At 48.8% G+C, this 27,833-nt stretch overlaps 2 protein-coding genes across 2 annotated transcripts in view; both read right to left on the bottom strand.

The window, feature by feature from the left end:
* LOC113460769 (uncharacterized) overlaps positions 1-27,833 on the bottom strand; it is a 1,042,778-nt gene that overhangs the window by 788,342 nt on the left and 226,603 nt on the right. The gene's annotated exons all lie outside the window — the stretch shown is intronic.
* On the bottom strand, positions 18,538-19,470 carry LOC141727926 (olfactory receptor 14J1-like). Its single transcript, XM_074534214.1, has one exon. The coding sequence runs from the start codon at positions 19,468-19,470 to the stop codon at positions 18,538-18,540; it is 933 nt and encodes a 310-aa protein (XP_074390315.1).

Below are 27,833 nucleotides of genomic sequence, written 5' to 3'. Positions count from 1 at the left end.
GCCATTCGTTGTAGTATTCTCCAGTTCCAAATTAACAATGTAATAGATAATCTTAAGCTTATCCCAACTAATATTAGTAAAACTACAATAGGGTGGCACAACTTATTAAAGATTCCATTTGCAGTTGGTGACCACCCAAAGATCACATCTCACCAGTGATGATCTATATTTTATTTTATTCTTTGTAGAACTCTGGTTATCTCCTTTGTATCATGTTGGAAAGTAATTAAGGTTTTCTTTCCACTTTCATGGATTTCTTTCAAGACTTCTAATAGGCCTTGGTGCTTTATTAATTGTTTTACCAATGTAAGGTCCGCCCCAATAGGGGTAAGTGGTAGTCTGTGATACACTGTATAATTGGCTGTAATCAGCTGGTGGGATGTTACTGGTACCAAATACGAAAAATCACACCCAATAATCTTAATAAAATTACAAATACAGAGATTAGAATGGTTTCTACTAAACAGAATAACATCATTGCTTTCAATTTGTACAGCAGCACAAGCAGTTCTCAAACATACGCCCTTTTCCAGTGTATACGAGCACAGTTTTCTGGTCAGTGACTGGATGAATTTCAAAGTGGCAAATACCCTGTTCGGTGTCCAAATACATCCTGGGCATTTGCAGTATTGCTTTCACAAATGAATCTCATTTGTTCTCTAGTAATGCAGGATTCTAAGTTTACTGTCTGCCACTTTTCATTCATCTTTTCGTGCCCACACTCTATGTTCTGAAGGATAGAGTGTTGTTTCTTCATGGTTTAATCTTAGGGCAATGATGGGATGGATAACATAAACAGTGGCATTACGTATGGTAAGCACAAAGGCAGTGGCCACATTAGAAACAGGATCATAGGTGAAATTCACCATAGTCCACCAGCATTGAAACTTCCTTTCAAAATCAATTGCATTATCTCACTCAATTTTCTGAATTTCAGCTGGAAAATTACCTTCACCCCTTTCCTATATGATCAGAGCTGCTGTTGCTTGTATCCATAACTGTGCTTGTATACAATTGAAAGCTAAAGACACATTATCTTGAACTATACTAAGTGCTTCTACTATCAATTTGTGGTCTTGGTCCCCGGCCTCTTCATGCTTCTTTACTTTGGCAGTACTTTTGAAATCTGTCACTGGCTAGTCCCTAATGCCAGTAGAGATTACTATAAAGGCTGCTTCAATTTTGTTAGGCTACCTGCTGCAGCAGCCAGTTTATTCATCAGTATTTCTGAATCAATTCCATTTAAAACTCCTAATCTTGTCCCTAATATGCCAGTTAGATGTTTGTTATGGGGAACAGGAACTGCTTTCTGTCCATGATCATCCCTCCTTGCCAGAGGGATGTGCTGGGCTCATACTGCAAATTCAGACACACTTCACAAGTGTATCTGACAGAGGTTTAGGTCATACTTGAAGCAGATGTTTGTTCTGAAATGTAGAGACCTCAGGGAATCTAACCTCTCCCTCTCCCTCCAAAGCACCTGATTTCTCAGATGTGTGGCAAGCAGGAATGTCTCTCCTGGTCTACAAAACCTCACCCACCTTGCCCCTAGCTAAGATCAAGCTGTGGACTGTGGTCAGGGCAGAAGATAATGGAGGGGAAATCTTGAGAGAAAAGCCTAAATTCATTGCAGTGCCTCAGAAGAAACTGGGATCAGGTTTCTGCTACTTGAAACACTCAGCACAAAAGTGATCCTCAAAATCTTACAGCCTGCTGCTGAGCTCTGAGAGGGTCTCTCTCTCTACTTCTTTTAAGCAGAATCCAACTGCCTCAGACTGGGACAATTACTGATCCAAATCTCAGTAGGAAAAGAGACAGCTATAAATAAGGAAAATCACCTTCCTTGCTCGGGTAATTTACCACCTGCAGTTCAGCACCCTTTACCAGCCATTGCCTGGGGGTTCAGCCAACCAGCTTGGAAAATGACCTAAGGAAACTGATTTCTTGGTGTTCCTGGTTTTAGGCACCTGGAGAGCTGGCTCCTTCCTTTCTTGTTCTGCTCCTGAGATATGCCTGTTTCTGTGACCATGTTTCCAGCCCTCAAAGGAAGTTTTTAGGAAGGAGGAGCAGGCTGGTTGGGTTTTTGAGATGTTAATTTGCATTATCAACTCCACACGTTTGAGAGACCATTCTGGATTGAATAATAGCTGTTGTTCAGTCACATTCTTTACTACGTTAGGTCTAAGTTTGGAGTTTGGGTAGAGTCTGAACTAGTATGGGGTGTATAAGGCCCCGCTGTGGTAAAAAGTGCAGTGTCCACTTTGAATTCAAATGAAAGTCTGACAGCAACTCGAGCTCAAAGGCAGGTCACTTCTACAGGCTGTATCAGGGTGAAATTACACCAACAGTCTGATTCACTTAGGTTATCACAGACTTCCTGGTGTTCATATACACCAGGGGAGGTTCAGACACTAATTACATCTGGTCTCTCATAAGCCATCCTATTGATGACTAAGCACTTCACTTTGATTTCTTCTCCTCAGATTCCTTGAAGTGTTCACAGTTCTCGTTCTTGCTATTCTTACTCCTCACATACCTGATTCTCGTGGATTACTACAGTAGATATGTTTAAATCTTTTATCTCAGAAGGTTTTCCCATGGATCCAGTATACTGATTAAATGCCAGGGACCAAGGCCATTCAGCATTGCTTTGGGTAGAGGTACTCTCTAGTTCTAAAACTTCAGTTATAATTCCATACAAAACAATTCTGTACACTAAAGTATGAGCTACTCCCGACCGCAATATACTCATTTTGCCCGAGTAAGTTTTTGTCTCAGTTCATTGTCTCCTGGTGTCACTCCTGAAGGGGCTTCTGGGCCTTCTTCACCCGAGAGCGATGGATCCAGGCATTCTGCTCCTTGATTTTGATTGCAGTGAAGGTGGTGAGAGGTACTTGCAGTGGTCTCTCCCACTATGGTTCCGAAGTCTTCTCTGTAAGAGACTTAACATATACATCAACCCCAGGCTATCTAACTCTCTGCTCTGAGTTCTAGCCACATGTTTCTCAATTTCTCTGAGTCGTTTGCTTAATGCCACCATGTAAGTGGACATTCTGGACATTCCCCTTGTATTCTATATGGTCTTCTATAAGGCATTCCAAAAGGATTCAGCATTCCTTTAGCTCAAAAGGTTTAGTTTGAATTTGCAATAGTGCTAGTGGAAGAGCTTCTTGCCCTAGTCTTATGATTTGCTGCTTAATCAAATGATTCATTCTCTCCCCCTGGCCACTTGATTGGGGGCAGTATGGGGTGTGGAGTTCCTAATCTATGCCCAGATGGCTTCTAATCTGTTGCGCTATTTTGGAAATGAAAGGTGATTCTTTATCTGAGGATATTGTGGCTGGAACTCTGAAGCGTGGTATTATCTCTTGTAAAAATGATCTGGTCACCTCTTGAGCTTTGACAGTTCTGGTGGGGAATGTTTCTGGCCACCCTGAAAATGTATCTATTAATACCAGTAAATACTGATACCCCCCTTTCCTTGGGAGTTCTGAAAAGTTGATTTGCCGCTGCTGTACAGGCCCATGGCCTCTCCCAGTCTGATCGAGTTTTGGCCCGGGGGGGGCAGTATTTTGAGGTTAGTCTGGAGGCAAGGATCACATTATCAGCTCACCTGAGTGATAGTGGCATATAAATTCCTGACAACGATACAACAATTCTTTCAATCAGATGTGTGTTCTAGAAAGCCTGTGGGAATTACTACTTCAAAGGCAACACTTCATTTCAATGCACTCTGTATCACTCGCAGCCTTGGTCATTTCGAGAAAGGAGACACACTCTATAAAAGGCTTTAGGTAGTTAGGCCCTAGTGTGTTTTCTAGTGCCCTTCCTTCACTAGTAACCACGAAAATGGGAAGGGATTACTAGCTCTCTTTCAATGGTAGCCCACCCCTTGCAGCTGTACGTCTCTTTTGATTAGTATTATTGTATTATGGCTTACCTTCGAGGAAAATCTGTACCTCACCCTTTGCTGCTTTCTTTGCCTCTCCATCCGCCAGCTCATTTCTTTCCTCCAATTTTAAGCTCACTCTCTGGTGTGCCTTAATATGCCTTTTCAGGTAGCTGAACTGCTTCCAGCAGCTGGATTGTCTCTTCTTTCCCTGTGAGGTCAGCAGTCCCCTCTCTTTCTAGATGGCTCCATGCACAACTCTGAATGCCTTTTGCTGTTTCTAAGGCATGGGTCCATGCATTTATCTCAGCATTCTGTGCAGAGGTACCTGTTGGTAAGGGTCCAGACTCTATCACCTCTCTGCAGGTAGTCACTGTGAACTTTGCAATGTCGCTTTCTTGTCAGTGAACCAGGTCTCTGCATCGTCCGGAGGAGTGTCCTTTAGATCTGGGCGGCTGGAGTAGGTAGCTTCAATGGTCTCTAGGCAACTATGGTGTACTGCTTCTCCTTGATTCCACTGAGAAAAGAAGCTGGGTTGACAATATTAGTCACCACTATCTCTACATCATCTTGCTCTACCATGATGGCCTGGTATTTCAGAAACCTCTCTGGTGAAAAGCCAGTGGCCACCCTTTACTTCCAGTACTGCGGACACTGTGTGGGACACTGGCACAGTCATTTTTGTCCCAGGGTAAACTTGCATGCCTCTTGAATATTCAGCACAACTGCTGCTACAGCTCTGAGGCAACCTGGCCATCCTTCGGCTGTTGCATCTAGTTGCTTAGAGAAGTAAGCAACTACCCTCTGGTATGGACCCAAGTCTTGAGCCAGTATTCCCAGGGCAATTCCTTGCATGGAAAAATAGAAAGAATGCTTTACTTACATCTGGAAGTTTCAAAGCTGGAGCCAACATGAGGGCACTCTCTAGCTGGTGAAAGGCCCGTGTGGCGTCTCTTGTCCGCTGGAGATCTCAGTTCCCATTGGCAATAAGAGCATAGAGGAGTCTGGCGAACAGTACATAATTATAAACCCACAGCTGGCACTACCCTGCCATGCCTAAGAAGGTTTGGAGTTCTTTCGTTGTCTGGGTTTCAGGGTTTGGCACAGGGCTTCCCTGCCTTAAAGTCTGCTGCTCAGCACTCACTTCTTACCCCAGGTAGATTACCTTCGGTCATGGTTTGAGCCTGGCACAGAGCCAGTGCCCCCCATGAAAATTCCTCACCCTGGTGTCTGCTGTGAGATGTGACCAGGAATAAGCAAAACAGGCTCTAACTTAAACATAAAGAACACTTTATTACTTAAACTACAGGAAAAGAAAAAAAGAAATTGAAAACCTTACAAAAAAACTTTCCTCCTCCCCACTCCCTGACTTTCCCAATCCGATACATTCTCCTAAAACACCAACTGCCCAGCCCGGCACGACACTTTAGTATACTCAAACTGCAGTTCATGAAGAGGAAAGGAGTCCTTCTTGTTCCATAGGCTTCTCCTGGAAACACACTGAAACCTCGTGTGCTTCCTTGTCACTTCGGCACCGCCCGGAAAAAAAAGTCCTTTTGCCGCTTGTGACATCTTCCTTCCATGCCCAGTGCTCTCACCACTGAGACATGGCCAGAGCTGCTTTTAGGGTTGTCTTTCAAGGATGCCTTGTCTCACTCCAAAAGGCACAGTCTCTGCTTTGGGACATCTGTCCCCCCCATATTTTTCCAACCCCCTGGGGCCGGGGGGTCCTCACGAATGAACCCTCCTGGTTTTGAGCCACTGCCTCCCCCTAAATGCAGTCTGTGTCACAGGAACAACTGAGTCCATGGCCACAAGAAAAGTCCAGCCAAAAAAAGCCACTCCAAATCATCTCTCCCCATCCAATCATCTCCACGTTCTTCAGGCCAGGTCCTTGTCTCATCTCATCTCTTATCTCCCTTCTTATTCAGCTTCGAGGAGGATTAGCATTTTTGCAAGGCTCCAATCATGAAAGAAAGGGTTAAAAGTTTTCAGTCTTTGTCTGTCCTGGGACGAGATGATACTCCCACACGTGCTGCTGCTGCGGCCGGCCGGGCTGCACCCTTTTCCCCCCCCCTTTCTCTTCCTGGGCCGGCTGCTATCACCGCCGACTCTCCCTCTCTCTCTCCCTCCTGGGGGGGGGGGGGGAAGGCTGGCTGCCCGATGTCTCGATGTCTCTTGGGGCTCCGCCACCCTTCCATCCTTGAGAACTTTCTCACCCCCATCTCCGTCCAGGCCCCGGGCCTACCGCATGGCTGCCCTTCCCCCGCCCAGCAGCAAGGCTGGACGGGGGAAGAGATCTGACCTCTTCGCCGCGATGTCCCAAAGAGAGCGTGCCAAGGGCAGTGCCCTGCTTTTAACCCCTGTGTATTCTCGGAGGTGTGTCCAAACCCCACTGGCTACACCGGGTGCCAGTCTCAAACCCAAAACCTTCATTGGTTTGACCACAGCTTCCCAGAATTCCCACTCCTTCCTGGTCAAACCACCACATTCCACCCTTCACCTCCGAGAATACACTTTCTAAAATTATCAACAGAATTACAAAACACTTCTACACAACAATACCTTAGATTCACTATCTATCTACCTTAACTTAGTACATGCTTTTCTTATTCCTCTTGGTCCCATCTCACAGCTTTATCTCATCATTCTCCCGTAATTCGATTTCCCGGTCCAGGGAACCAAAGAATGTCATGGTTTGAGCCTGGCACAGAGCCAGTGCCCCCCATGAAAATTCCTCACCCTGGTGTCTGCTGTGAGATGTGACCAGGAATAAGCAAAACAGGCTCTAACTTAAACATAAAGAACACTTTATTACTTAAACTACAGGAAAAGAAAAAAAGAAATTGAAAACCTTACAAAAAAACTTTCCTCCTCCCCACTCCCTGACTTTCCCAATCCTATACATTCTCCTAAAACACCAACTGCCCAGCCCGGCACGACACTTTAGTATACTCAAACTGCAGTTCATGAAGAGGAAAGGAGTCCTTCTTGTTCCATAGGCTTCTCCTGGAAACACACTGAAACCTCGTGTGCTTCCTTGTCACTTCAGCACCGCCCGGAAAAAAAAGTCCTTTTGCCGCTTGTGACATCTTCCTTCCATGCCCAGTGCTCTCACCACTGAGACATGGCCAGAGCTGCTTTTAGGGTTGTCTTTCAAGGATGCCTTGTCTCACTCCAAAAGGCACAGTCTCTGCTTTGGGACATCTGTCCCCCCCATATTTTTCCAACCCCCTGGGGCCGGGGGGTCCTCACGAATGAACCCTCCTGGTTTTGAGCCACTGCCTCCCCCTAAATGCAGTCTGTGTCACAGGAACAACTGAGTCCATGGCCACAAGAAAAGTCCAGCCAAAAAAAGCCACTCCAAATCATCTCTCCCCATCCAATCATCTCCACGTTCTTCGGGCCAGGTCCTTGTCTCATCTCATCTCTTATCTCCCTTCTTATTCAGCTTCGAGGAGGATTAGCATTTTTGCAAGGCCCCAATCATGAAAGAAAGGGTTAAAAGTTTTCAGTCTTTGTCTGTCCTGGGACGAGATGATACTCCCACACGTGCTGCTGCTGCGGCCGGCCGGGCTGCACCCTTTTCCCCCCCCTTTCTCTTCCTGGGCCGGCTGCTATCACCGCCGACTCTCCCTCTCTCTCTCCCTCCTGGGGGGGGGGGGGGAGGGCTGGCTGCCCGATGTCTCGATGTCTCTTGGGGCTCCGCCACCCTTCCATCCTTGAGAACTTTCTCACCCCCATCTCCGTCCAGGCCCCGGGCCTACCGCATGGCTGCCCTTCCCCCGCCCAGCAGCAAGGCTGGACGGGGGAAGAGATCTGACCTCTTCGCCGCGATGTCCCAAAGAGAGCGTGCCAAGGGCAGTGCCCTGCTTTTAACCCCTGTGTATTCTCGGAGGTGTGTCCAAACCCCACTGGCTACACCGGGTGCCAGTCTCAAACCCAAAACCTTCATTGGTTTGACCACAGCTTCCCAGAATTCCCACTCCTTCCTGGTCAAACCACCACACTTCTGTTTCACTACCTGTGCCTTTTTCTTTGAGACTCTGCATCCTTGGAGTCCTAGGAAATTCTAAAGGCTTACCGTCCAGGCTTCTCTTGCTTCCCTCGTCCAAGTGGCTACTAGAAGATTGTCCATGTACTGCAACAGCCTCCTTTCCTCTTGTGGAGCTTCCCAGGACTCTGGGTCTTTGCAAGCTGTTCTCCAATCGGAGTGGGGAATTTTGAAGCCTTCAGACACATGGACTATGTGAGCTTGTGTTTGAATGCAAAAATGTTCTGGCTGGCTTCGTGGATAGGGAGGCAAAAGAAGGCATCTCTTAGGCCTAAAACAGTGAACCAGGTTAGCTCAGGTGTTAAACAAGTTAGTAAGGTCTATGGGTTTGCTACCACAGGGTACAAATTCTGTGTTATCTTATTGACAGCCCTTAATCCAGTACTACTAGTTATTGGACTGATTCCTTCCTTACCTTCCCTTTGAGGGTACTACTCAGTTCTCACTGGTTGTGGTCTTTCATTAAGCTTGATGTGGGAGCATCCCATGGGGGAGCATCTTTCACTCTCCCTGGTACAGCAGAAGCCCATACCCTTGAAAACACTTATTTACTTATTCTAATATCTCCTTACTAATGTCTTTCTTAATTTCAGTGTCTGTTAATATTAAGCCTAACATCTTTATATTATTTGCCTCCAGAGTAACCTTTCTCATTTGAGAATGTTTAGCAAATTGAGTGAATTGTACAAAAGCTTTTAGGTACACATAGTACACATGTTACTTTAAAGGTTTGCAAAAGCATGCCTTCTCAGACTGGCCAGTTGTTCATTCCCCACACTACAACATAAACATTCTCCACAGGTACTAAAGCTTTATTTAAAACTGAATATATGACCCTTGTTCCGACAAAAATTCTTCCCTTTTGGGGAGGTCACCTTTACCCCTCCTCCCTTACCCTGGGAGGAAGCCTTTAGGAAATCATATGTACTCATTTTGCGAACTGTGATTGCTTTGCATTTCAGCATGATAATCCTTGCCTGATTTCATACGTTGCTATCTTATGCTGCATGCTGAACAACATGTTTGATTTGCTTTCTCTTTGCCTTGTTTTCCTTTTCAAGGGCCAAGACCAGAGGGCGGTCTGATCTCACAGTCTCTTTGTCATTCTGGGTGATTTCTTAAAACAAAAAGACATTTCAGCATACAAAAACTCTATCCCATTTATCTTCCTATTATAAAACAGTACTAACAGCAATGAAGCACTATAAATCTTTTTATTTTCTGAGCTGCTCTTACTGGCAACCTCCTCCCAGTGAGCCCCTCCCAAAAGGGGCTAATTTAGGAACCTGTTTGCTCTGATCAGTTCTCATTATTTATTTCTCCTTGCCCTATCTCGCTTCCACTCAAACCTTTTTGCAGACCTTCACAGTAGTTTCTCAGTTTTCCTCCTATACACACAGCTCCAGGTGGCAGGTATCAGATGTGATTCCCACACACAAGCTCTAAGACCTTAGGTTCTGAATCCGCTTGACCAGAAACGTCTAATTTACATTCGGGGCATGTGCCTGACACTTATTAGAACAGCAAAACAGCAATACCAGTGTTTCTCATAAACACCGCACTGCAATAATACCTGCACATCCAGCTTTCGCCCACAGGCCATTCCTGTGTTCCCTGGGGAGACGGGGCAGCCAGAGCTGTCCCTGTGCCCAGGGGACAGCCACTGTCACCTCACACAGCATGCTAGCCTCTTGATGCACCAAAGGCTCCCCGAAATTGCCCACAAAGGCAGGCTATTCTGTTTGTTACAGAGAACTTTAAATCTTTTCAGCGGATTGTTTCCAGTAAAGACTTACTGCAGTACCAACTGAAGTCTCATAAATCTCATAAGTCTCATTAACTAATTCATCTCATTCATCTCTTCTATATAAACTCTGTTTTACAAAATATCAGTCTTTTCTAGTTCTCTTCTTGCACAATCTAATTAAGCACTGTGTCTACTTACACTTGTTTTACTGCTTTGCAAAAAGTCTGTGCTAGTCACAGCTGAAACTCTGATATGCCCGCAGACACAGACACATGCACCCCCCCCCCCCCGTTTATCTCAAATTCACTAGAGCCAAGGCTTGAATTGCTGTGAGGGGGAGAATTCTTGGAATTCCTTTAACTCGCTTTATCGTGGTTAAGCATAAATAACCATACTATAGTTCTCCTATGTAAAATGCTACTCTTGTTGCAACAAAATCTTAAAATCTCCACAAACACCACTATACAGTCTGAGAATCAAATTACCACAATGCAGCGGAAGAAAATCACCACACAAAATCACTGGGGAAGGGCATATTTCTCAAAGTGCTCACTTTTCTCAACACAACACAGCACACCATAATTCGGCATTTACTCAAATCAATTTTTCCTGGACACAATCAAAATAACAGCACACAGTCTAGAGATCAAGTCCAAACATCCAAGGCAAAGGAACTCTCTGAGCTCATACTCACGGTTAAAATGTACCAAATCTACACAAATCACTACATTCAAACACGATAAATACCGTCACTGACATTCCTCCACTCGCTTCTCCGCGGGGCACTTCTCTCCCTGCCCCCGCAGCTTGCTGCAGCCGGCACCTCTGGCCTCACTTGGCTGCTTCAAACACGGGGAGTACTGACCCATCCCCGCACTGTAGGGCACTGTAGATTTACTCTCTTTTATACACCATACACTTATCACCTGCACGATCACAAACACAGTGCACTGGCCACACACATTAACCATACAGCAACACAGTGTCCGGACACCACTCACACACGCACAAACAGAAGAAACATACGCGAATTCAGCTCTGCCCTATCAGAATCTGAATTCTAATACATGCATACACGGGTTCACCCGGCTTACCCCCGGAGCCGCTGGCAGTCCTGCTCTATCAGGACGACGAGGCGACGAACCCCGTCTCTAATACAACCGCTCTATCAGCTGCAGCTAGCTTACCCCGGAGCCGCTGGCAGTCCTGCTCTATCAGGACGATGGAACGAACCCCGTCTCTAATACAGCCGCTCTATCGGCTGATCCCAGACGTCTCTGGGTCGTTAATTCCCTTGTTCTTTCCTTGTTCTTCCCCCCCCTGGGGCCCCATACATACCGTATTCTCCTCCGCAGGCCAGCGGGTCGTTGTCTGTCCTCGCAGGTGGCAAGTTGAGACAAGCAGAGCCCCACCAGGAAAAAATCCTGGGGCGCGCCTTGGAGGTCCGTCTATCCCCCCTGCCCCCGCGGGGACAGAGAACTCCTGCCTTGGCTCGCCAAAATGTTTTGCGGAGAAAAGAAGAAACCTCACAACTTGTAAAAGTTGTAAAGCCCGGTATGCTTTATTACGACGCGCACCGGACGCAAGACTCCCCAAAAGGGCATGCGTGCCCCTGGAGACTCTGAGTCCCCTTTTTATCCCCCCTTCCAAATGCATATGCATACAGTTTCAAATTAAGTTCATACATATTCATTCCACATGACATTTAGCACTAATTCTTCTTTATCGAAGGAATTCCTAAGTCGGGGGCAGATTGACCTCGTGGTTTTTCTGTTTTTCTTTCTCTGTCTCCTTGCTGTCTCTGGAACGCGGCCTCTCCTTCAGCTTTAGCTCCACAGACCCTTCACCTCTCCTAGACACTTTACCTAGTTCAGGATGGATATTCTGTCTCAAACGGTTGAGCCTGGAGGAGTGGGGGGATCAGCCCAGGCTCCGTCGTTGTTCAGGATCCCCGAGTGCAGCAAATGGGAGAGTTGCCAGCTGGGAGAGGCCCCACTCAGAGGGAGTCGCTGGCCCAGGAGAGCTCCAAGGCTCCTTTTGAAGCGCTGTTTGTAGGGCCCCAAGAGAGGGTCTTCAGTCCCAGCAATGGTTTATCCTGGCCGCAATTGGCACCAACAGCTTTCTTTGGCAGTGTGAGAACAGGGATGCTGTGCCACTGAGGGAACAAAAACAGTTCCCAGGGCTGCTCCTACAGAAAGCAGGAGCTGGTTGGGCAGCAGCAGTGGCTGGAGCAGACAGTGTTTGTGATGAGCTGCAGAGGAGCTGAGCCCAGGGGCTGTTGGCCAAGGCCGAGGCCCAAGGAGCATTTCTCAGCTGGCAGGGTGGCCTGAGAAGGGGAGAGGGTGAGACAGAGTAAAAATCCCCCAGAGTAGAAATCCACTTGGATTTAAGTGAGATGTACATTTTTGAGTTAAGTCTGTGGTTAGAAACCATAGCAATTTAGCCTGGCTGCAGAACCTAGGCTTAGTTAAGTTGCTCAGTCAAAGACAGAGATAAGAGAGAAGAGACAGAGGATGATAGAGAGAGACCGAGACTGCTGTGAGAGGAAGTCAACATGACCTAGAAATTCTTCCTGATAAAGAAGAACTAGTGGCAAATGTCATGCAAAATTTGTAAAAATGAATATGTATGAATCTAATGTGAAATTGTATGCATGTGTATCTGAAAGGGAGATAAAAAGGGACCTGAAGTTCCCAGAGGGCCGCATGCCTTTTTGAGGAGAGTGATCTCCGCATGCGTCCAGCGCTGTAATAAAACATAGCAGCTTTACAACTTTCACAAAGTTGTAGAGTTTTTGGCTATATCTCTGCAAAACAGGGGGAATGCAGCAGCACAGGGCCATGGAACCAAGGGACCATTGTGATACTGTGGGGTCCTGTGAGACCAAGGGACCATAGTGACACTCTGGGGCCTCATGGAATCATGGAGAACACTGTGACATTGCTGGGCCTCATGGAACCAAGGGGACAATACTGACACTGTATTGTCCCCTTGGCTGCATGGAATGTAGGGATCATTGTGACACTGTGAGGCCCCATCAAACCAAGGGACCATTGTGACACCGCAGGGTGTCATAGAACTGTGGAGACCATTGTGACACTTTGAGGTATCATGGAACCAATGGGCCATTGTGACACTGTGGGGCACCATGGCACCAAGGAGATCATTGTGACATGAGGGGAGTCATGAAATCATGGAGTCCATTGTGACACTTTGAGGCCCCATGGAATCAGTGAGACCATTGTGATCCTGGGGGTCCCCACAGAACCAAGAGGACCATTGTGATACTGTGAGGCCTGGTTAAACCAAGAGGCCTTTGTGACACTGCAGGGCTGCATGGAGTCAAAGGTCCATTGTGACATTGCAGGGCGTCCTGTCATCAGTGATCTATTGTGACACTGGGGAGCCTATGGAGACCGTTGTGACACTGCAGGGCTGCATGGAACCAAAGCTCCAGGGGGACACAGCGGGGGCATCCTGTCATCAATGGTCCATTGAGACACTATGGAGCCAAAGGAGACCATTGTGACACCACAAAGCCCAACGGTCCAAAGGTCCATTGTGACATTGCAGGGCTCATTGAACAGAGGAGTCCTGTGACATTGTGGGGCCTGGGGAACCATGGAGACCATTGTGATACTGCAAGGCCTCATGGAATCATTGGGACCATTGTGACACTGAAGGGCCATTGCAACACTGTAGAACCCAATCGAAACAAGGATCCATTATGACACTGCTGGACCCCAGGGAATCAAGGCACTATTATGACACTGCAGGGTCATAAACACTATTGTGACACTATGGGGCACCATAAAACCAAAAGAACATGGAACAGGTCTGGCTGGTTTGGCCTCCCAGGGACCAGCTCACTGGTCCAGCTGACCTTGGCATGTTGAGGGTCACTTCTCATCTGCTGCTGCAACACTCTCTTTCTTCTTCAGACACCCATGGCCAGAATTGGGATTTCTCCTCTAAATTTCCTTATATCTGTCCTGTGAAAAATGCATGTATTATATGATTGGCTTTTCGCAAATATTAAAATGAATGTTATATGTGTTGTGTTAGAAAGAAATGCTGTATTAATTCCCTTAAGTACTGTGTTAAATATAGTTTTAGGTTGTAAAATTTGTTAAAATAAGAACTATGTTAGTGGTGTTTTTAAAGAAAGGAATGAGGCACTCACACCAGATAGCAGCCACAGGACAAATAAATCTCTCAGGGAAATGAATTTATTGCCTTCTTATCAGAAGGAACTAACTTCTTCCCACCTTGGAGGCGCTGATAGGATTAGAAGTAAGAAGTTGACAATGACCAGACAAAATCCTGTGTTTGAATGGAATTTATGCATCATGTATGAAGTATATGAATATGCAATGGGCTATTGTTCAGGGTTAATCCTTTGTTAGCAGGGGTTCTTTTTCGGGCTCGTGATGCCCAGAAAAGGTACCCAGATGTCCGTAACTCTTTGCTTTAATTGTCTCATACTGTCCTAATTCCATTTGTCCAAATTGTTATTACTCTAATTGTGTTACTAATCTTTTTAACCATTTCATTACTATTAAACTTTTAAAAATTTTAAAAACAAGTGATTGGCATTTTTCGCATGTCCCCAAAACACTGAGGAAGGTTCCATGCTCTCCTTCCTATGGAAAATACCTGTGCTGCTTCTTCGGGTGCCCATGGCTGAGATTGGGCTTCCACCTCCAAAATTCCTTATATCCAAGGATAGGTCTCAGACAAGATCTGGCATAACTAACAAGTCTGGCTGGCCTTGGCCTAGTGAGGCTCTCCAGACTCTGGGCCTCTATGGAAAAGAGTTGTCCTTCTATGCCGGGTGCCCATGGCCAGAATTGGGGTTCCACCTCCAATATTCACAATTGTGACAGACTGGAGGAGATTGTTGGCTCAAAACCTTTCATGTTGGGGGGAGGAAGGGGCAAGTCCAGCCTTGCCCTGCCCAGGAACCCCAATCCCCCCAGAGCCTCTATCCCAGCCCAGCAGTATCTGCCAGTCCCTGGCACAGCACAGGCAATGCTCCACAGCCACATCTGCAGCCCGCAGCCCAGATCCTGAGGGACCAAATGAGCCGAAGTCCCACCTGGGGGAAGGGCCCAGCAAGACCAAGGGTTTTTTCAGGCTGACCACAAAGCAAGCACAAATCTTGGCCCTACCTACTCTTGGAATTTCCATCTGAACACAGGTGGAATCCAGGAGTTGGTAGCTGTCTGTGTGCCTCTCAAAATAATTTTCTTCTTTCTCCCTTTCTGTGTCTTTTTCTAATTCCCTCCTCTTGCAAATTTTGATTAACTTAAAATTGAACAGGCATAGAGCTTGTGAAGTTAAATGGACCAAGGTAATGCTTTGAGAAGTGTTCTTGAATAATTGAATGTTGTATTAAACATTTTGCCAAGTTTCTCTTTTTTTCTAAAGTTGCCAGTAAAGGCTGTTTGGTTGTTTAATCTCTTGAAGATCTCTTCTCTGTATTGCTCCAGTACATACAACTCAGAGCACACAAACAATTGTAATTCTTTTTAAATATCTTCTTGAGAGAGTCATCTGGAGGATGGGGCTCAGGGCTTGTCTGTCCTTCTTGGCCCAGCCCAGGCAGGGCTTTCCCAGCCACATTCCACACTCCATTGCCCAGCTGGAGCCACTGGTGCCTCTGAGTTGTGCTGCCCCAGCCCCAGGGACGCTCTCCTTGTCTGCCCATTCCCCCACGGTCTCTGGGCAGGGATGGCCTCAGTGGGGGCTGCTGACATCCTCAGTACCTTGGAGGCTGCTGCTGAATTTTCCTGCTCCAGAGGCTTGTTCAGTCTTCAGCTTTTCAGTGCAGAAATTCAGTGTCCCAGGGCTCATTAACATTCAGAACACCTTAACAAGCCAAGCCTCTGGGAATCATTTGAATTAAGTTTCCAAATCTTTTGTGGATGATACAACAGATTTCTGTAGTGTATTCAAACTGGAAATATTCTATTTAAAAAGACAGTGCAAGGGGCCATTGTGACACTGTGGAACCAAGGAGACCCTTGGGAGACGCTGGGGACAATGGAATCAAGGGGCCATTGCCCCATTGCAAGGACTCTGGGAACTGAGGTAACAATTGTGACACTGTGGTGCCCCAATGAAGCAAGGGTCCCTGGTGATACTGCAGGATCTTGTGCCACCAGGGCTCCATTGTGACATGGAAGCACCGAGGAATTCATTGTGGCACTCTGAGGCCTCATGGACCCAAGAGGCCACTGTGGGGCCTTGTGGAACCATGCAGAGCATTGTGACAGAGCAGGACCTGGTGTCATGATGGGGCCACTGTGACACTGCAGGGTCCCGTGGAACCAAGGGGCCAGTGCTGCTCCTCAGGGACTCCTGGAATGAAGGAAACATGTTGGACACCGTGGTGGCTCGTGGGACCAAGACACCATTGTGACAATGTGGAACCAAGAAGAGCCTTCCTGCACTCGCAGAACTCATGAAACCAAGGATCCATTGGAACACTGCAAGGCCTTGGGGGACAAAGGGCCATTGTTACACTGCATGGCCAAGGATCCAAGGGGCTCTGTGACACCAAGGGGTCCCATGGAACCAAAGGGACATTGAGACACTGGGAGGCCTCATGGAATCACAGAGACCATTGGGACACTCTGGGGCCTCATGGAACTCTGGTGACACAAAGTTGAGTATGAGTGTTGATCTGCTGGAGGGTAGGAGGGCTCTGCACAGGGCCCTGGACATGCTGGATCCAGGGCCCAAATTCAACAAGGTGAGGTTGAACAAGTCCAAGTGCCGGGTCCTGCACTTTGGCCGCAACAAGCCCTGCAGCTCTACAGGCTGGGGACAGAGGGACTGGACAGCAGCCAGGCAGAAAGGGACCTGCAGGGACTGATGGACAGCAGGTTGGACATGAGCCAGCAGTGTGCCCAGCTGGCCAAGAAGGCCAGGGGCTCCTTGCCTGGATCAGGAATGGTGTGGCCAGCAGGAGCAGGGCAGGGATTCTTCGCCTGTGCTCAGCACTGCTTGGGCAGCACCTCGAGTGCTGTTTGCAGATCTGGGCCCCCCCAATTTAGGAAGGACATGGAGGGGCTGGGGTGTCTCCAGAGAAGAGCAACAAGGCTGGGGAGGGGTCTGGAACACACGTCCTGTGAGGAGTGGCTGAGGGAGCTGGGGTTACTTATCCTGGAGAATGGGAGGCTCAGGGGAGACAAAGCAGTGTCAGGGCACAGGTTGGACTTGATGATCTCCAAGGTAATTTCCAGCATTGCTGATTCTGGGAATCTCTTAAAGCACCCTTGGAGCAGTTGCAGGAGGAGCCCTGGGCCTCCTCTTCAGCAGCTCCAGCAGCCCAGGTCCCTCAGCTTCTCCTGCCAGCCCCAAAGCCCATCCTGTCAGTCCTGAAGAGCCTCTGCAGCTCCTCCTCACTGCCCAGAACAGGGAGCCCCAGAGGCAGACAGAGCAGCCCAGATGTGCCCCTCTGGCCTGGGATGCCTCTGGCAAGGGCGCAGCACCAGGCACTGCAGGAGCCTGCAGACAATTCCTGCAGCACTTGTAGGATGATGCTGCTCCCCAAGGGACATTCCCATGGGGCAAAGTCAGGAACTGCAATAGGAAGTGGAGCCAGAGAGGAAAGGGCAAACAGGGATGGGCTGTTTGCAGGGGAGGGAACAGGGGTGGGAAATAGGAGGAAATTTGTGCCAGGGAAGAGTAAAGAAAGCAAAGGTGAAGCAGAGGAAATGGTCTGGGAACTTTTGAGGCGGCTGCCAGGCAGCCCTGGCTCTGAGCAACAGCATCTGCAGTGGGACAGGAAACTCCCAGCTGCTGAGAACAAACTTTCTGGCTGACTGCAGAGGCCAGGACAAAGCTGAGTGGTTTCCCTGGTGTCCCCCAGCCATTGCTGGCCCCAGGGGCTGATGGTATTTGTGCTCCCTCAGGTTCACGTCCCCACACCAACAGCATGGGGGTGCTCCCCCTGCTGTGGGCAATGCAAACAGGGGCTGCTGAGGCAGTGCTGCCGTGTCTGTGCCTGCAAGGATGGGGCACCTGTGTGAGCTGGGGGAGAGGCCAGGGCTGCAGAGGGGGGATGTTGTTGGCAGCTTCATGAGGACGCTCTGGGACGCTGCCCTGGGCTGTGCAGCGCACTGGGGATGGATCAGCCCCTGCTCTGCTGCTCCTTCCCGTCTGCCCCAGGCCCCTTGCAGAGCCCCAGCCATGCTGTTTGCCACCAGCCTGCCCACGGCCAGCCTGGGGCTGCTCACGGGGCTTTTCTGTGCTCAGCATTGGCCTGGCCGTGTTCTTGAGAGAGCCTGGGCAAGGAGCCTGGAGCCCCCAGGGCCTGGGCTGAGGCATCAGCGCTGCCCCAGCAGTGCCCATGGCCTGTCCCTGCTGCAGCCCCGGCACTCCCACCCCCAGGGCTGTGCCCGGCCCCGAGAGCACTCAGGCCCTGCAGCAACACCAGGGCCACCAGGGCAGTGGGGCAGGGCCACGGCAGCAGCACTGGCAACACTAAGTGCTGCTGCTGCTGGGCACAGCTGCTGGGCCAGCACTGGTCTGCCCCCAGCTCTGCAGACAGACATTGCTGGTGCAGCTCCAGAGAAGGCAACAAAAGGGCATCTCTTCAGAAAACTTAGCTGGGACATCCTTTAGAGCCTTTAAAGCCACCAAGAGGGCAGCCCCTCATTGACACAGGCTGCTGCCACGAGAAAGGTAGAGAAAAAAATAGAGAAATGGTACTAAGAATTAAAATTCTTTGCTGACAATATTAAATAAAGCAAAGCAAAGGAACCTCCAAGACGAACCCAACAAGACGTATTAAACATGACTTTTATTACAAGTGATTTGCAGAACTGGGCCAGCAGTTTAATGTTGCTGAATGCATCCGGTCATCTGTCTCCTCACTGCAGCCTTGAGCTCCTGGTTCCTTAGGCTGTAGATGAGGGGGTTCATGGCTGGAGGCACCACTGAGTACAGAACTGACACGGCCAGATCCAGGGATGGGGAGGAGATGGAGGGAGACTTAAAGTAGGCAAATGTGCAAGTGCTGAGGAACAGAGAGACCACAGTGAGGTGAGGGAGGCAGGTGGAAAAGGCTTTGTGCCGTCCTTGCTCAGAGGGGATCCTCAGCACAGCCCTGAAGATCTGCACATAGGAGAAAACAATGAACACAAAACAAGCAAAAAACAGAAAAGCACTACTTATAAGAGGACCAAATTCCCTAATGTAGGAATTTGAGCAGGAAAGTTTGAGGATCTGTGGGATTTCACAGAAGAACTGGCCCAGGGCATTGCCATGGCACAGAGGCAGGGAAAATGTATTGGCCATGTGCAGCAGTGAATAGAGAAAGGCACTGGCCCAGGCAGCTGCTGCCATGTGGGCACAAGCTCTGCTGCCCAGGAGGGTCCCATAGTGCAGGGGTTTGCAGATGGACACGTAGCGGTTGTAGCTCATGATGGTCAGGAGGAAATACTCTGCTGAGAAGAAAAACATAAAGAAAAAGAGCTGAGCAGCACATCCAGTGTAGGAGATGTTCCTGGTGTCCCAGAGGGAATTGTGCATGGCTTTGGGGACAGTGGTGCAGATGGAGCCCAGGTCGCTGAGGGCCAGGTTGAGCAGGAAGAAGAACATGGGCGTGTGCAGGTGGTGGCCGCAGGCTACGGCGCTGATGATGAGGCCGTTGCCCAGGAGGGCAGCCAGGGAGATGCCCAGCAAGAGGCAGAAGTGCAGGAGCTGCAGCTGCCGCGTGTCTGCCAATGCCAGCAGGAGGAAGTGCCTGATGGAGCTGCTGTTGGACATTTGCTGGGGCTGCACATGGGGACCTGTTCATGGAGAAAAAGACAGTGAAGAGTTGGAGAATATACCTGTATCCAAAATCAAAGCCAATTCCCATACACCCTCCTCTGTAATACACAGACATGGACTTTAGTTTTTTTGAGTTTGGAGGTTTTCTATATAAGCTCTCCCATATCTCTACTGCTGCTCCTGCATATCAGAAACCCTCCTTCATATCAGAAAGCATTTTTGGTGCACTCAGGGAGAACAGAGAAAATCTGTGATGCAAAGTGGAGTCTGAGGGGAGATGATCCCTCACTTCATTCTGTTTGGTGGTTGTTTGGGCTTTCACTGTTCTCAAACGGAGGATGTTCAAACTCCCATGTTTTCCTTAAAGCTCCTCAGGTACTGCTGAGAGCAGATGGATCCATCACAGCCCAGCTCCACATTTGTAGCCAAAAACTCACATTACTCATTTCACCAACCCAGCAGCACTTCCAGTGTCACAACACCTCTGCCTTTCCCCAGCAATCTTATAACTCAGAGATGCTATAGGACAGGTTTGAACCCTGGACAGAAGCTCCCAGCTTGGGCTGAAATCTCAGGGAGACTTCAGGGTCCTTCTGATGGCACTGGATTGAGGGAGATGCAGCTCCTTCCCTGCCTGCACTGACAGCACTGCCCAAAGCCGGGCACTGGGGTCAGCATCACCCTGAGCCAGCTGTGCCCCCTGCCAGAGCCCCCAGTGCTGGGCAGCTGCTCCCAGCCCTGTGCTCTGCAGAAGGAACTGGGCCCGGGGCTGCAGAGCTGCCCCACGGCTCTGCTGCAGCTCTGCCTGCACAGGAGGGTCTGCACGCCTTGGAGCCCCGGCCCTGAGGGCAGAGGCTGGGCTGGGGCACAGGGAGGGGGCTTGTTCAGAGGGAGGGGCTGCACTGGAGGGGATCCTGTGGGCATCTCTAAACTCTCCCTGCCACAGCATTGCTGGGGTTTGTTTTCTCTCCTTGCCTGATCTTCTCTCTGCTTTCTGCATCTAGATTTTCCTCCTGCAGGTGTTTCCCTGTGCCTGATCTCTCCCTGCCAGCACTCACAGACCCCAAATTTCTGTGCACTCTCCTTTGCCCTACAGAACCCTGCCTGTTTGCAGGGCACTGGCTGGGGGTAGGTTCTGTTTGCAGCTTGGAGAAAGGACAGCTCAGACTGAGCCTGATGGCTCCAGTAAAGGTGATGCTGGTGCTGTCCATGGGCAGAGTGGCTGTTAGCACATTAGGGACCTCCTGTGAATCTGTTGATCACTAAAAATAACAGTTTGGATGTCTCTGGCACTTGTCAAAACTAATAATAGTATTTCGGAAGCAACATTTAGTATTTTTCCCTCCTCCCTGCAATTCTCCAATAGCAGGAAACTGAATACCTACCTAGTATTTGAAAATTTCCTCATTTTTGTAAAATTCGTTGTTTTGGAAATGTTCAATGACTGACCAGAACCCCTAAGTATGACAGAGCTTCCTGAGCATTTCACCTCCCCTGCACCAGAAACACCCAGAGTTGTACTCACAGAGTCTGTAGGCATTGGGATGTTCCAGCTTGAGGAGATCACGCCAGGAGCTGCAGCTGCATTGTCCTGCAGCCAGAGGTTCCTGTGCCAAGGGCTGGCAGTGATTCTGCCCCAGGCACTTCCCAGCACCTTCCCAGCCCTGACTGATTGAAGCTCTCTGTGCCTCTGTGCTGTGCTCAGGGTGGCTGCAGGCAGTGCCCCAGCCCTGCTGGGCTGGCAGAAGAGCTGCTCATCAAGAGAAATGTGCTTTTGAAGCTCTTCTTGGTTACCAGGAGCTGCCTCTGTGCCAGGAGCCCAGCCCAGCTCAGCAGCACAGAAACAGCAGAAGGACTTTAATGAGCCTCTGGGGCTTTGTGCTCAGGCCCTGAACATCAGTCCCTGAGAGGGAGCTGAAGAAACCTCTCCAGAACTCCAAGTCACAATCCAACTCTAAAGTTTCTTGGACTTTTAATGGGTCCCACTGAGGCACACGACTGAGAAAGCGTCCCCAGGCCCCAGGCAGAGCAGAGAATTGGAGGCAGTGATGACAGATGGGGACAAGGAGAAGCCAAGTCTTGGTGTCCTGGGGAACAGCAGGGTCTGTGCCACCAAGGGCTGTGAGGAGACACCTTGTCCTGAGGCCCTGGGGCCTCCTGGCACAGCCCCAGCCAGGCTGGGCACTGTCAGCCCCTTGTCCTGCCCTCAGCATCCCCCCCTAGCCCACATCCCAGTGGCCTCAAGGATCTGCTGGAAGGAGTCCCTGGGGAGCCTTGCGCAGGAATGGCCCTGGGGGCTCCTTAATGCTCCCAGGGACTGCAGGTTTTTCAAAGGACTTTGGGTTTGGCTTTGGCCTTGGAGTCTCTGAGAGGTTTGGGCAATCATGGCCTGAAATTATCTGCTTTAATGAGTCCTTTGAGAGCTTTTGTCAGTAACAATACTCAGTGGGCTCATTAATGCTTCAAGGTACTTCAGTTATTTGAAGGTACTTGGTGTTTCCCTTTGGATGCAGACTCTGGGAGAGGTTTGTGCAATCATGGCCCCAATTCTCTGCTTTAACGAGTCCCTGGAGAGCTTTGTACTGACACTCAGTGGGGCTCATAAAGGGTTTGAGATACTAGAGTTTTTTAAGGTACTTTGGAATTTCCTTTCCACACTGTGTCTCTGAGAGGTTTTATGTGCCATCCTGGCCTCTAATTTTCTCCTCCATGAAGTCCATGAGTTGCCTGTGTTGGGGATGGACCTCAGTGGGACCCATTCATGCTTTGAGACACTTTGGGGTTTTCCTCTGACTTTGACTCCTGGAAAGGTTTGTGCAATTTTCTGTCTGGCCTTGAGGTTCTAGGACTCAGCTCCAAATGCACCTCAGGGCTCATTAGGATCAGGCAAGTCTTGACAAACCATGGCTCTGCTTTGGTTTCCCTCCGGTCTCGTGTAGTTCATCAGAAATTTTTCTCTAGTGGTTTTGGTTTGCCAATTTAAGATTTGTCAAAATCAGTTTCAGTTCAGTGTTGGCTAATTACCAGTGCACTCACTATAAAATTCTTATTCATTTCCTGCTGCAAGATTGGATTAGGAGAAAGGAAAAGCAGGCTCAAAGCTTTTAAAGGGTATAAAGAAAAGTTTATTACCAGTAATTAAAGAAAGTGTAATAAGAATCAGAACAAAACTTTCAGAACACTTCCCCCCTCCATACCACTTTTCTTTCTTACTGCGAATGTAAAGAGACAAACCCTAAACTTTTCAGTCATTTTACCACCTCTAGAATAGTCTTTCTTCAATTCACTTAAGGAGAGAAGTTCCTCTTGTTAATGTTATGGAGACTTCAGTTTAAGAAAACAGTTCTCTTGTGGCTTTTAATTTCCATGAATAGCAGCCACCCAGAAAAATCTGTAATTGCGAAGTCCCTCCAACTTTTTCGCAGCTTTTTCCACAGTTGTGTTTGTGGCCCATGTCAACTAATAGGGTATTCGTTTAATAGATAAGCTGTTTAAGAGCAAAGGTTCTCTTCATCTATCTCTGAAATCATCTTCATCTGACTGTGACAGAGCTGTCAATCACACAGCAGGGGCAGTGCTAACCCAGGTCTTATTGACTGAGGTGTCAATCAATCACACAACAGGCACTGTTGGTACCTCTGTGTGTGTCTTTCTTTGTCTTGCTGTTGTTCTCTATTTCTTCTCCTTCTAATCCTACTTACTTGGAACATTTTTGAGTAAATTAACATCTTCAGGGTTAAAAGTTTTAAGATTAAATAGGCTAAGTTATTCAAGTTAATGTTATGAGAGGTTTATGTTGAAGTGGATGTTCTATTAAACCCTTTGCCAAAGTTCCTTGATTGCCTACCTTTTGCCAGTAAAATTTTGTGTAATTTTGATCTCTTAGCTCAGTTGGTTTGTGCATGGCACTGGTATCACCGAGGCTGTAGATTCAATCCCTGTGTGAGCCATTCCATTAAGAGCTGCACTTGATGATCCCTGTGAGTCCCTTCCTATGAGGAACTTTCTTTGCATATGGCCATGTTGAGAATATCTGGTTGGTGTTTCTCCTGTGCACCAACTCAAGTCAAGGATTACCACCAGCATTTCAGTGTTCTGGGGTGCAGGCTGCAAGCTCACAACGGCCTCCTGTTTTCATGAGGCCCCACAGTGTCCAACTGGCCCCTTGGTTCCATGGGCCCCAACAGTGCCACAATGATCCTTTTGGTTCCACAACTTCCCACAGTGTCCCACTGGCCCCTTAGTTCCATGAGGATCTGCAGTGTCACACAGGTTTATGGCATTTGTCCTTGCTGCCCCTCACGTCCCACTGCCACACAAACAGCCCTGAGCCACCCGTGAGGGACAGGCCCTGCTGTCCCAGGCTGGGCTCAGGGCTTGGCCTTTCTGCTTCCCCCAACCAGCCCAGGCGTTGCTCAGCACTGCAGGTCCCTGCTCAGAGCCTTGGGCTCCCTGCAATCCTGGCCTCAAAGATCTTTTCTCTCCAATGATGTAGAAGCTTTTCCTGCAGTAACTAATGCTGCAAGTAGAGTTTGAAATCCTTTTGATTGGAAGATTTTAGAAAAGTTGAGAGCTGCAATTTCACAATTTGGTTCAAAATCCCAACTTGCACAGTCACTTCTGCAGTATATTTTTCCATATAACACATTAATTCCAGCTGACATGCATACCCTAATAAGACTTATAAGGCCATCCTATCAGCAGGTGATGCATCATAAAAGCTGGGAGGAAAAGTGTGCTCAAGAAGCTGCAAGACCTAGAGTGCAGGGTGATCCTCTGTATGGTTTAACAGCACAACAGTTACTTGGCAAAGGGCCCTGGGCTACTGCCACTGCCCAGGCTGGGAGCGTTGATCAAGCCTTACAGATCAGCCAACAACTGGCATATAATGCTATTCTTGCACTTCCAGATTAGTTACACACCATGTCTTTTACACAAATTCACCAAAGAAGAATGAAGACTTTGATAAATTTGTAGACAAATTGCATTAAGCTATCTATAATCATTCTGATTTAAATTCAGACACAAAGACACAATTGTATGGACTTTGGGATCATTACTCCATTCCAAATGGCTTTCCCTTCAGTCACAAGAGGCTTCCATCTCTTCCAAAAATTGCCTGCTGAAACTCTTCTGCTCTCTTCCAAATCAGTTCACTATTCCAGCATAACCCTTAAAGCACGGACAGATGACTCTTCAACTAATTATGGTAGAAAAGAAGGGTATTTCTTGCAGCACTGGACACATGTGAACTAGTTTCCAAAGACATGTGCAAGGAGTTGCAGACTCCTGCTCTATATTTCTACAGAAAATGTTTTACATTAGGTTTCTAAGGACCCATAATACATCATTATTACCTGCCTGCTTCGTATTTTTATCAGCTGAATATCTTTTAGAGCTGCACAATTGTACTGCCTTAACTGGGTTGGTGGCTTTTCTAAATGAGGGAGTGGTTGTACGGAAGGAAGAAAGCTGTCTTCCTCATGGTGAACTCTTCTCCCATGGCCAGTTGGCAAGACCTTTTGTCCTGCTGCCTCTCCTAACTGTGCAATTATTCTTAAGGCAAGCTATTTCTATGGTCTCTGCTTCTTCACAATTGCTTCCTCTATCCCTGTCAGCTCTAGCTTTACGTTCCTAATATATTTGGTACTCTTTAACTAAGGCACATGATTTCTGCTAGCTGTATTACTAACTTAATTTCTTACCTCATTTTAAAATCTTAACTAAAATATGCAATCTTCTACTATCCCAGTTGTATTCCCAGATGGCCCCTTGACCGATCTGCAATTTTCAATTATCCTAATTACATTTTCAGCTAACCCTTTGACTCACCTCAGGCACATCCCCAACTGCCTCTCTCCCAGCAGCTCAGAGTTGCATTGCACAGTGCTTGCTGTGCACCAGAGAGCACAAAGCAGGCCGGCCTGGTGGGCCTGAATATTTCTGCCAAACACTCTGCATCTCACACCTTTGCTCTGGCTCAGTGCAGAACTGCAGGATGGCAGGCGCTTCCTCCCAGAGCTGCGTGAGGCGCTGGCTCCTGCAGATGGGCCCTGCCAAGCTGTCCCTGCCTCACGCTGGCCTCGCTTCCCTGGCACAAGTGCTGGGCCTGAAGGAGGCTGCCCTGTTGTCATGGTTTGAGCCTGGCACAGAGCCAGTGCCCCCCATGAAAATGCCTCACCCTGGTGTCTGCTGTGAGATGTGACCAAGAATAAGCAAAACAGGCTCTAACTTAAACATAAAGACCACTTTATTACTTAAACTACAGGAAAATAGGGAGGGACTATAAGAAAAAAAAAAAAGAAAAGAATTGAAAACCTTACAAAAAAACCATTTTCCCCCTCCCCCACCACCTGACTTTCCCAATCCAATACATTCTCCCAAAACAACTGCCCAGCCCGGCACGACACTTTAGTATACTCAAACATCAGTTCATGAAGAGGAAAGGAGTCCTTCTCGTTCCATAGGCTTCTCGTGGAAACACACTGAAAACCTCGTGTGCTTCCCTGTCACTTCGGCACCGCCCGGAAAGTCCATTTGCCGCTTGTGACGTCTTCCTTCCATGCTCAGTGCTCTCACCACCGAGACATGGCCAGAGCTGCTTTTAGGGTTGTCTTTCAAGGATGCCTTGTCTCACTCCAAAAAGGCACAGTCTCTGCTTTTGGGACATCTGTCCCCCCCATATTTTTCCAACCCCCTGGGGCCGGGGGGTCCTCACAAAGAACCTTCCTGGTTTTGAGGCACTGCCTCCCCCTAAATGCAGTCTGTGTCACAGGAACAACTGAGTCCATAGCCACGAGAAAAGTCCAGCCAAAAGGCCACTCCAAATCATCTCTCCCCATCCAATCATCTCCACAATTTTCCGGGCCAGGTCCTTATCTTATCTCATCTCTCATCTCCCTTCTTATTCAGCTTCGAGGAGGATTAGCATTTTTGCAAGGCCCCAATCATGCAAGAAAGGGTTAAAAGTTTTCAGTCTCTGTCTGTCCTGGGACGAGATGATACTCCCACACGTGCTGCTGCTGCGGCCGGCCGCTCTCCCTCTCTCCGGGGGGGGGGGGGGGGGGCTGGCTGCCCGATATCTCGATGTCTCTTGGGGCTCCCCCCACCCTTCCATCCTTGAAAGCCCCCTCAACCCCCACCTCTGTCCAGGCCCCAGGCCTCCCGCATGGCGGCCCCTCCCCCGCCCAGCAGCAGCGGGCCGGGCGGGGGAAGGGATCTGACCTCTTCGCCCGACGATGTCCAAAAGAGGAAGTGCCAGGGCAGTGCCTTGCTTTTAACCCCTGTGTATTCTCGGAGGTGTGTCCAAACCCCACTGGCCACACCGGACGCCAGTCTCAAACCCAAAACCTTCATTGGTTTGACCACAGCTTCCCAGAATTCCCACTCCTTCCTGGTCAAACCATGACACCTGTGCTCCAGCCTGCCGAGCAGCCCGGCTCCCTGTCCCGGTGCCCAGAGTGCTGCACACACTGCTGGCCTTTGCCAGGAGCTGCAGGGCAGCCGGCAGAAGAGGAGGAATCCTCAGCCAGCCCAGCGGCCCGCGGCTGCCCTTGGCCTTTCCCTGCTCCTGGGCACACTCCAGACGGCCAATGCCTCCAGGCCGGGCTGTGCCCAGCACGGCTGCGCTTCCCCTCGGCAGCAGCCAGCTGCCACCTGGGCTCTGAGAGCGGAGGATTCACTCGCTCCCAGCAAGAGGCACTCAGGGCCTGGCTGCTGCCTCTTGCAGCTCCAAGGGCCTCCTTCCAGCCTGCCTCTGCCGGGGCTCAGGCTGTTCTGACCTCTGCCAGGGCTCTGCTGGGGCTCCAGCCTGGGCAAGGCCGGGCCCGCTCTCACCTCACAGGCGCTGACGGCTCTGCACCAGAGGAGACCTTCCCGAGCACCCTCTCTGATCTTTCTGCTTTCTCACTTGAGCAAGGCTCTCCTCTAGCCAAAGAGATTATTGCATTTAGGGATACAAATCCAAGTGGCAGGAACCCCATTGCTCTCCAGTCACAGCTGAAGGCCTGCATCTGCACAGGGTGTTTGGGCTGCCTCATTCTTATCTTGGTTTTGCCTTCAAATGCCATTGCCCTTTCTGCCTCAACTAGAAATACCACAGCTGTGCCATAACCAGCCAGTGGCTCATATTCCAAAGGCAGTGCGGTATGAAGAGGATGAATGATATGAAGTCCCCTCCTCACTTATAAAACCATACAAAAGAAGCCATATGTGTGACTTAGCACCAATAAAAAACAATTGGTAATTCAGAAGGAAATGTTGAATTTTCTGAAGGGGTCAGAAGGAGGAGAATCTTCCAAGTGAGTTGATGTTTCAGAAACTTTATTAATTACAACTCTAATCTATAATTCTATGCT

Source organism: Zonotrichia albicollis, unplaced genomic scaffold (genome assembly GCF_047830755.1).
Source record: "Zonotrichia albicollis isolate bZonAlb1 unplaced genomic scaffold, bZonAlb1.hap1 Scaffold_257, whole genome shotgun sequence".
In the NCBI taxonomy this organism is placed as follows: Eukaryota; Metazoa; Chordata; class Aves; order Passeriformes; family Passerellidae; genus Zonotrichia; species Zonotrichia albicollis.
This window is presented reverse-complemented; position numbering and strand designations above follow the sequence as displayed.